Source organism: Doryrhamphus excisus, chromosome 10, assembly GCF_030265055.1.
Source record: "Doryrhamphus excisus isolate RoL2022-K1 chromosome 10, RoL_Dexc_1.0, whole genome shotgun sequence".
In the NCBI taxonomy this organism is placed as follows: Eukaryota; Metazoa; Chordata; class Actinopteri; order Syngnathiformes; family Syngnathidae; genus Doryrhamphus; species Doryrhamphus excisus.
This window is the reverse complement of record NC_080475.1, coordinates 5,536,401-5,546,327: the sequence shown is the minus strand read 5'-3', so window position 1 is coordinate 5,546,327 and position 9,927 is coordinate 5,536,401. Positions and strand designations below refer to the sequence as shown.

The 9,927-nt window shown below is 42.6% G+C and overlaps 1 protein-coding gene across 3 annotated transcripts in view; it reads left to right on the top strand.

Annotated features, from left to right (window-relative positions):
- The first annotated feature begins 346 nt into the window (after window positions 1–346).
- LOC131136600 (ATP-dependent translocase ABCB1-like) overlaps window positions 347–9,927 on the top strand; it is a 110,388-nt gene continuing 100,807 nt past the window's right edge. For all 3 annotated transcript variants that reach the window (XM_058083656.1, XM_058083653.1, XM_058083654.1), the window contains exons 1-7: window positions 347–531; window positions 2,257–2,358; window positions 2,640–2,955; window positions 3,360–3,441; window positions 8,310–8,487; window positions 8,560–8,608; window positions 8,683–8,874. In XM_058083656.1, coding sequence (XP_057939639.1) covers window positions 2,783–2,955; window positions 3,360–3,441; window positions 8,310–8,487; window positions 8,560–8,608; window positions 8,683–8,874 — 674 coding nt within the window. In that variant the 5' untranslated portion in view covers window positions 347–531; window positions 2,257–2,358; window positions 2,640–2,782. The remainder of the gene's footprint in view (window positions 532–2,256; window positions 2,359–2,639; window positions 2,956–3,359; window positions 3,442–8,309; window positions 8,488–8,559; window positions 8,609–8,682; window positions 8,875–9,927) is intronic.

Below are 9,927 nucleotides of genomic sequence, written 5' to 3'. Positions count from 1 at the left end.
ATAATGCTGATTTTGGCTAGCAATAAACTGCGTTGTGTTCTTTGGTGGCTGTTGTAGCTGTAGTTCTCTCGCCAACCAGAGGGGGGAGCCTTTAGTCTCTGTGCACGGCATATAAAATGTACAGCAACTTCAGTACGTTTCATGCACGCGACCCAGATTGACAGGAAATGACATCTCCGTGATGTCAAAGCTCACGCAACAAAAATAAATAGAACTAAAACAAACTACACATAAATAAGTGCATATGACCAACGAATACATACATGAGAAATTGGTGGTATTAAATGAACTCTCCGTTACTGTCTAAATAGGAAGTGCAAAAGTCCCACAGTCAACGCCCCCTTGAAGGCATCACGTGCAGCCATGGCGCATCCGCACCAATTAGCTAGCTTGCTTGTGACCTAAGTGTGTTCTTCCATCTGTGGCTAGCTACGGCGCGTCATCGGCGCCTGGGATGTGTCGACTAAGTCTGCCGCCCCGTTTGAGTCGTGAAGGAAGGCGATGAAGGGAACCATGAAGGGAACCATGAAGGTAACCATCGTATGGCTACCTGCACCGGGCTAACTGTTGACATCCTGTTTTTCAGTGAGCCGCTGCTGCCTTGTCATGTCCGGTTATGCCTTTTGCTCTCTCTCTTATCCACTTTTATTTTGCCTCTCATGTTACTCACTGATTCGATGAAGTTTGAAACTCCAAAAGTTTATTTGTTGTATGCTCTGTCTCAGCTTGACATTTTGGTGTAAATGACATTCATTCATTTTTTTTGCCGCTTATCCTCACGAGGGTCGCAGCAGTCCCAGCAGTCTATGGGCGAGAGGCTGGTGGCCAGCCAATCACAGGGCACATATAGACTAACAACCATTCACACTCACATTCATACCTATGGACAATTTGGAGTCGCTAATTAACCTAGCATGTTTTTTGGAATGTGGGAGGAAACCGGAGTACCCGGAGAAAACCCACGCATGCACGGGGGAGAACATGCAAACTCCACACAGACATGGAATTGAACCCTGGTCTCCTAGCTGTGAGGTCTGCGCGCTAACCACTAGACCGCCGTGCCGCCCCAATTCAAATTGAGTGAATCTGAAATTTAATTGTTTAAATTTAATTTGTTAAAAAAAACAGCCCAATTACTAATAGTGTTTAGTGGCATGGGCCAGCGCTCCTTATTCTGAAGGCCCTGGGAAGATTACGTTGACAAAACAATACATAGTCTTATATAACAACATAGTCTTAGTGTACATTACCGTGACGCCCATAATCATTGTTATGTTATTAATTAGCCTATTATTATTACTATTATCGTTATTCTTCTTCTGATTATTACTAGTAGTAGGCTAGTATTAGCCTGCTTATTGGCTTGCTTATTAGCCTGCTTTTGCCCTATTACATAATAATAATAATAATACATAATATTACATTTAATAAAAAAATAATCAATATCTAAATCTATAAAAAATATAAATATCAATAAAAAAATCAAATTATTTAGGAGGGTTTAAGAACATTTTGGGGGGGCTTCATCCCACTGACGCCACTGCGTGAAATGTTGCTGCTGAACCTCCTTCTCGTCTAACAGAGCTGGAACATGCTTGAGTTTGCAGTGACAAAAAAAGTTAAAAATATTGTTAGAACTCAAAAATACTCATGAAAATAATGAAACGTGAACCACCGGAGCAGCATCCTGGCCCAAACAGACCGGCGTTCCACCTGGAAGCATGCCCACGATGCTCCACGGAGCAGCCCGGAGATGGTGTGTGAAATCCGGCAGACACTGATTTGGTGTATGGACACAAGTAGCCATGTTTGATGTATTAAACTACTACATCTTCATGCAACACACACCATGTACACTCACAACTGGAACAACAACAACAACATCATGCATGGTTACTTCCTGTTTGAGCTGCTAAATATTATCCAAACATACTGCGTGTGTCCATATTGACACATATCCAAGCTGACTCTAGCAGCTTTGAGGTCAACGTGGTCACACAATAAGGAGGAGCAGGCAAGGCAGGGCAGGGCATGACAATGTCAACATAATCCATAGTACTGCTTATCTGCAATTCTACTAATGACAGCGGTTATATATTAACTTGTGTATATATTAACTTGTGATACACAACGACAACACATGATCAGTGAAATAAGAAAGAAACAGCGGTACATGTATGCTGGACATTTTTGTTATATACGAGGCATTGAGCTACTTCCTGTTTTTTTTTTTTGTTTTTTTTCCTGTTCCTGCAGACGTCCAGGAGTTGAGGGCTGGGGGGGGAAAGACACAAGGAACTGCATGTGTCGGAGTATTTTCATCTACCGATCGACTACCTCGCTAGCAAGTACATCTCGGTAAGCGTGGAGTATTTTAGTAGTAATTTTTTTTTGTAGTATTTTTGTTCTTACGCTTCACCGTAGTTTTGTTACTAAATGTTGTCATTAAAAGACTGTTTGAACTTTAACCTTATATACCTTATATATATAACCTTATATATATGAACGCTGTATTATTACCTATTTATAAATGATTGCGTTTCATACCGAAAAAAACTGTTTTTTTTCCTTAATTAAAAGCAAAATAATGAAAAATTATTTCACCAGTCAATAAGCATTTCAATTGTTTTTTTCTGCAGACTTCATACTGACTGCTTGGAGGCTTTATAATCCCCACTTTCACAAACGCCTCATCCTCCTCTTCACCGCGTGACCTCCGCATCCACCTTTTGAGTGATGCTCAAACTCCCGTAACTGCCGGAACGCCGCACCGCATTCTAGTATGTCACCAACAGCGTCCTTCATTACTGCCGTGATGTGTTCAGAGGCGTCAGGTGTTCTACTGGGGGGAGGAGAGAGAGAGAGAGAGAGAGAGGGTGTGGCTGCGTGTCAGCGACCCATCGCCGTCAAACACTGGAGCTTGACCATCGGGTGTGGAAGGACAGCAGGACTCGGGTATGATTCCGCTTTTATTATTATTATTATTATTATTATTATTATTATTATTATTATTATTATTATTATTATTATTATTAGGCGCTCAACCGTCAATCAACTCCTTTTGATTATGGATTGCTTTTCCAGACAGGATTACTGAGATTTCCTTGCGACGCGTAAACGTTTTCCGAGCTGCATCTTCCTCCGCTAAAACCGACAAGATGGATGACACAGACAAGTTAGGAAATGATGCAACCAACGGTCAGCAAGATATTTGTTTAAGGTAATGTTCTGGAACTCGTCAACAAACTGGTTTAGTTCTTGTCTGGTCAGATTATATTACACCAAAAAACATATACATACAAATACATACAAATATAAAATTAGTAATAAATAAATTGATCATTTAATATTTGATACAGTGATCTCAAAAATGAGGCTGACGACGGTAAAAAGAAGAAAGAAAAAACCCCGAAGCTACCCAAGGTTGGCCCCATTAAAGTGGTAAGTCTACACGCAATATTCCTGTAATTAATCTCAATATATTATTACTAGAGTCATCCGGACATGAAATAACAACCCTATAGTCACTTTACACTCGTATTAGCCAATATAACAGACATTGGTCGGCTTTGCCTCAGGAGCTAGTGCGGGTCATCCAGAAACCGGATCCTCGCTCCCTCCGCCCAGTCAACTGTCGTTGTGTCCCCGGGGGGTAAAAACACTTCCACTTTGCCTCCAGTGCTGCCCACACTGGTGTATGAATGCAAATGAGAAGCTTTAGTGGTAGTTTTACTACCCCTGGACGGCTGTGTCTACAGATGTAGTTAACCACCACCGACCCATTTACGTCATAAATAAGACTCGTGTGTCGCTGTAAACAAGGAAATGATGCGAATGAGATGTTTTGGTGGTAGTTTTACTACCCCTGAACGGCTGTGTCTACAGATGTAGTTAACCACCACTAGCCATTTACGTCATAAATAAGACTTGTGTGTCGCTGTAAATGAGGAAATGATGCGAATGAGAAGTTTTGGCGGTCGTCAGACTACCCCCGGACGGCTGTGTCCACAGATGTAGTTGACCACCACCGACCCATTTACGTCATAAATAAGACTCGTGTGTCGCTGTAAACAAGGAAATGATGCGATTAAGAAGTTTTGGCGGTCGTCAGACTACCCCCGGACGGCTGTGTCTACAGATGTAGTTGACCACCACCAGCCATTTACATCATAAATAAGACTTGTGTGTCGCTATAAATGAGGAAATGATGCGAATGAGAAGTTTTGGTGGTAGTTTTACTACCCCTGGACGGCTGTGTCTACAGATGTAGTTGACCACCATCAGCCATGTATACGTCATAAATAAGACTTGTGTGTCGCTGTAAACGAGGAAATGATGCGAATGAGAAATTTTGGCGGTCGTCAGACTACCCCCGGACGGCTGTGTCTACAGATGTAGTTGACCACCACCGACCCATTTACGTCGTAAATAAGACTTCAGAATTGAGTTTCATCCTGGCAAAGGTTACGCCCCTAAAAGTAGGTTCTTTTAGGGATTCTTGTGCCTGTTGCGAGGTAATTCAAACTCAAGTCTGGTGCTTGTGTGTCTCGCCGAATATGACTGACACCTAGTGACCAGTGCAGGATACTTTGAATGCGACTTCTGAATGCCTTTGTATTTGTATTTTTTGTTGATTTAGCAAGTTTTATGCTTAGCACAAAAAAAAACAATATATTTTGGGAAAACCATAATAGAGTGAAGGCGGCATGGCGGTCGAGTGGTTAGCGCGTAGACCTCACAGCTAGGAGGACCAGGGTTCGATTCCACCCTCGGCCATCTCTGTGTGGAGTGTGCATGCGTGGGTTTTCTCCGGGTACTCCGGTTTCCTCCCACATTCCAAAAACATGCTAGGTTAATTAGCGACTCCAAATTGTCCATAGGTATGAATGTGAGTGTGAATGGTTGTTTGACTATATGTGCCCTGTGATTGGCTGGCCACCAGTCCAGGGTGTACCCCGCCTCTCGCCCTAAGAAGACAGCTGGGATAGGCTCCTGCACCCCCGCGACCCTCGTGAGGAAAAAGCGGTAGAAAATGAATGAATGAATAATAGAGTGAAGCCGTGAAATTGAAAGCATGAAGCGGAGTGGGGACGGCCATTTTGGAAACACTTTTGAGACATGTAAACACCTTTTTCCAAATCAAGGTAATTTTATTTTACCTGTATGGTAATTGGCCTGTATCAACTAATGTTGGCTCAGATTGCAAAGGATCATGGGATATGTTTAGATCTGGCCACACATCCTGGCGTGATGAGCTAATAAGCGCTGACCACGGTTGTCTGAAATTCGCGTAGCTAGCAGCGCCACCGATGAGGGTATTTTTTCTCCGAGTATCTGAGCAACTTGAAGACACTTTGGTCTGAGCAACTGCTGAAGTGAAGCATAGCAATCAGCCGAAAGATAACGCAGATGACCGACGGAAAAGATAAGCGCGTTTTCTTACCGTGTACTTTTGGACACCAATTGATTGATTAGCCACACGCGATAGTCGCTTTGTGTAACACCACGGCGACACGTATTTGCACTAATATGTAACAGCAAGTTTTATTATGTATCCAGGTCCGGCTTTATGTTATTACCAACATTATTGGGAATACAATGGAACCTTGGTTTTCAGAGTATTTGGTTTGCCTGTTTTTGTATACTGCCTTGGTTATCATATAAAGACACACTTTTTAAATCAGGCTTTTAAGTAATATTTTTAAACTTGTTTTTATCTTTTTAGTCCTATTTTATGCTTTTAGTCTTTAGCTTTTAACTCCAGTGTTTCCTCAGAGGGGGGGTCCTCCACACTGGGGGCTGTGTCGGGTCAAACCGAGGGGGTGTCATCTTTGGGTCCAGTCGACACGGCCGGCTGGGGGTTCCTCCCTTTTAATGTGGGGGTCCGCCCGTCTGTCGGAGTCGGGGGACCCGGGTACTGGTCCCCCGATGGCACGGCCTCCGGCTCCTCCCAGTGTGGAGGGCCCCAAAGGTGGCGTTTCCTTGATCCTCAGTGACATGACATGTCTCCCTATTGTGTGTGATTGTGTGTTTGTGTGGGTGGGTGTGTGTGTATGTGTGTCTAGTATGGAGGGTGGGAGGGAGGGGCTTTCTTAGTAATTGTTTTACCTTTTAATTGTGGTAATTGTTTTTAATTCTTTAAAGCACTTTGTGTTGCATGTCTTTGCAGTAAAAGTGTTCTACAAATAAAGTTAATTTGATTTGATATGGCCAAACAGTGCATACTAATCACTAATCTTGTGTATTGTAACGATATGCAGTTCAACAAGATCTATCATACTCATTTCGGGGCCCTAGTATGGAGTTCCGGACTCCTATAGAGCAGCTCCACACAATAACCAGCACAGAAAGCTTTCTAGATCTTCCATACTCTACATACATACGCCTCTCCTGCAGCGTTTCCTGCCAATCAGTCTCCCACTAAGCCCGCTCCGCTGTATTGGTCACAGTCCCGAGCGCTCCCGAGGACTTCCATACAGCTGCCGAACCCTACTTCCTAATTTTGCAGTTAGTCGATAGTAAACAGCAATTTACGTTGCCGTCGGAAAGGCGTCCAACTTCGACAGTTTGGCCGATAATCCAACTTCATATTGGTCCGTGTTTACAAAACAGTCCCATTTACAGATGAGCGTATATTCTCTTCCTGAGCATGCCCATATAAGGAAGTCAGGTTCGCCTTGACCTCAGTTGAACTGTAAAACACAACAGTGATAACATAGCTACTAATTTAGCTACAAAGCTCCATTATTTACATACACACAGCGTCACCAACTGGTGAGTTCATAACATAAAAAAGTCTCATTTTAACTATGACAATAACTTTGTGTACCTTTTATTAAAATGTAATGTGGACATTTTATCATGAGGTGCTTATTTAGCCAAATTATGATCAAACAAAAAAAATTTAAAAGAGCAATACCGTTGACCAAGTATACAGTGGGAAAAAAGTTTATTTATTCTAGTCAGTCCGGGTGGCGCATTTGACCAGATAGAATTTCTTAGGGCCTGTATGGTTAAAAAAATGTAATAATTAAGGACTCCTAAAGATCAGGGTTTTATCCAAATCCACTTTATTTATATAGCACATTTTATAAACAAAGTTTCCAAAGTGCTGCACAGACTAGTAAAATTAAAAAGTAATAATCCAAAACTAAAAGATCATTTAAGAAATAAAATAGTAAAATAGGGTGGCACGGTGGTCTAGGGGTTAGCGCGCAGACCTCACAGCTAGGAGACCAGGGTTCAATTCCACCCTCGGGCATCTCTGTGTGGAGTTTGCATGTTCTCCCCGTGCATGCGTGGGTTTTCTCCGGGTACTCCGGTTTCCTCCCACATTCCAAAAACATGCTAGGTTAATTAGCGACTCCAAATTGTCCATAGGTATGAATGTGAGTGTGAATGGTTGTTTGTCTATATGTGCCCTGTGATTGGCTGGCCACCAGTCCAGGGTGTACCCCGCCTTACGCCCGAAGACAGCTGGGATAGGCTCCAGCACCCCCCGCGACCCTCGTGAGGAAAAAGCGGTAGAAAATGAATGAATGAATGAATAGTAAAATAGATATTCAAATATTAAAAACAAGAAACAAAAGCAATAAAAGTATAAAAAAATCAAACCAATTACAATTAAAAACGAAGAACTAAAAGACACAGGACCATACGACTCACTCCGAGTTAAAAGCCAGAGAATAAAAGTGGCTTTTTTACTTTTTTACTATGCTGCTGATTCTGATACCGATTCCGAAATATATATATCTATACAGTACATATATATACATACAGTAAACCTCGGATATATCGGATTCAATTGTTCCCACTGGTTTTGTCCGATATAAGCGAAATCCGTTATATGCGTATACCGGAAAATGTCCGTTTTACGCATATATGGGATTTATATCCGGTATATGCGTAAATGGGATTTTATCCGTTATAAAAAGGCACTTCCTTGACTATGTTTCCAATGTACCTGGACGCGCAGGCAACGCTGCAAATAACGTCGTATAGCGGCCTGTCACGATTCGGCGAATCGGAGCGCCACGATGCGGCCATCCGATATATGCGAGGGAAATTTAATGGAAATGCATTGGAACGGGACTGGAGATTTTGTCCGAAATAGGCGAAATCCGTTATAAAAAATCCGATATATGCAATGAATTTTTATTGGAAATGCATTACAGAAAAATCGGTTCTTTTTTATCTGTCCGTTGTGAGCGAATATCCGATATATCCGAGTCCGATATATCCGAGGTTTACTGTATATATATATATGCTTTTTAACGCATTGGTTTGGCCTCCTCTTTACATGAGCACAGTTCAAGTTTGCAGACTGGAAAGACGTAGTCCTCATGGTCTTTGGGACGTTGATGTCGGTGGCGCATGGATCCATAATGCCTCTAATGTCCATCGTGTTTGGGGAAATGACGGATGGCTTTACACAACATTTGCTTCATCAGAACAACGCCAGTGACGCCAGTGACATCAGTGACGCCAGTGAGTCCACACCAGGAGTCGCCATTATCCGATTAAATGATAACAAATTTACTTTATGTCTTCTGTTTTTAGATTCCACCTTTATGATTCTTAACAACACCTTCCAGGAGGAGATGACCACGTAGGACAGGAAGTCAATGAAGGTTCCCTTAATGAGGCACATTTCATACGTTTTTTTTTTTTCCCCCATTCCAGCTTAGCTGTCTGTTACTCCGTCATGGGGGCCTTCGTGCTGGTGGCCGCGTACATGCAGGTGGCTTTCTTTACGCTGTCGGCCGGGCGGCAAGTCCTCCGCATACGCAAGCGATTCTTCCACAGCGTGATGCGACAGGATATTGGCTGGTTCGACGTGAACGACACGGGAGAGCTCAATACTCGTCTCATAGAGTGAGTGTTGTGTAAAGTCCGCTTCCTGGTTAAGACGCAAACACAGCGGAACCTCGGTTAGCATATTTTGACCTTTACACCTAAAATATATTGCCTCTGTTTGCGTACAATATGGCGTGCATTTTGTTTTATTAATACACAGAGGGGCGGCACGGTGGTCTAGGGGTTAGCGCACAGACCTCACAGCTAGGAGACCAGGGTTCAATTCCACCCTCGGCCATCTCTGTGTGGAGTTTGCATGTTCTCCCCGTGCATGCGTGGGTTTTCTCCGGGTACTCCGGTTTCCTCCCACATTCCAAAAACATGCTAGGTTAATTAGTGACTCCAAATTGTCCATAGGTATGAATGTGAGTGTGAATGGTTGTCTATATGTGCCCTGTGATTGGCTGGCGACCAGTCTAGGGTGTACCCCGCCTCACGCCCGAAGACAGCTGGGATAGGCTCCAGCACCCCCCGCGACCCTCGTGAGGAAAAGCGGTAGAAAATGAATGAATGAATGAATAATAGAGTGAGGCGGACTCATAGCGTTTTTTTATCACACAACTTCATTTGTTTAGTATCAGGTTTTGGCTAACGAAGACTCTTGTTTTTCTCGTGCCGCATTTTGATAACCAAGGTGAGAAACGCTGTTGAATTTTTCGAAATAATTCACAACAAAAGGTAAAAGTCACACTAAATGTTCATATTTATCCCTTCATTCATCCTTTCTATGCATGTTTTCTGCATGTGAGATTTTTGGGTGTCCAAAACAGAATATCAAGATTAACTTGATTTGGTTAGAGTATGTTTTGGTTTGAGTCGGACCTTCTGGAACGGATTAATGACGCTAACTGAGGGTTCCGCTGTGTAGGACTTTGTTTATTTGAATTACTATCAGACGTCAGGTGGAAAAGTCCACATCATCACCATTAATCAAATTGCTCTTTCATTTATAACATTTATCCATAATAATCTTCTCGGAACCAGGAAGTAGTTTATCAAATACGGTACTATACAGGTCAGTTCTAGTATTACGTAAATGACATGGAAATATCATACATAAAATACTTATAT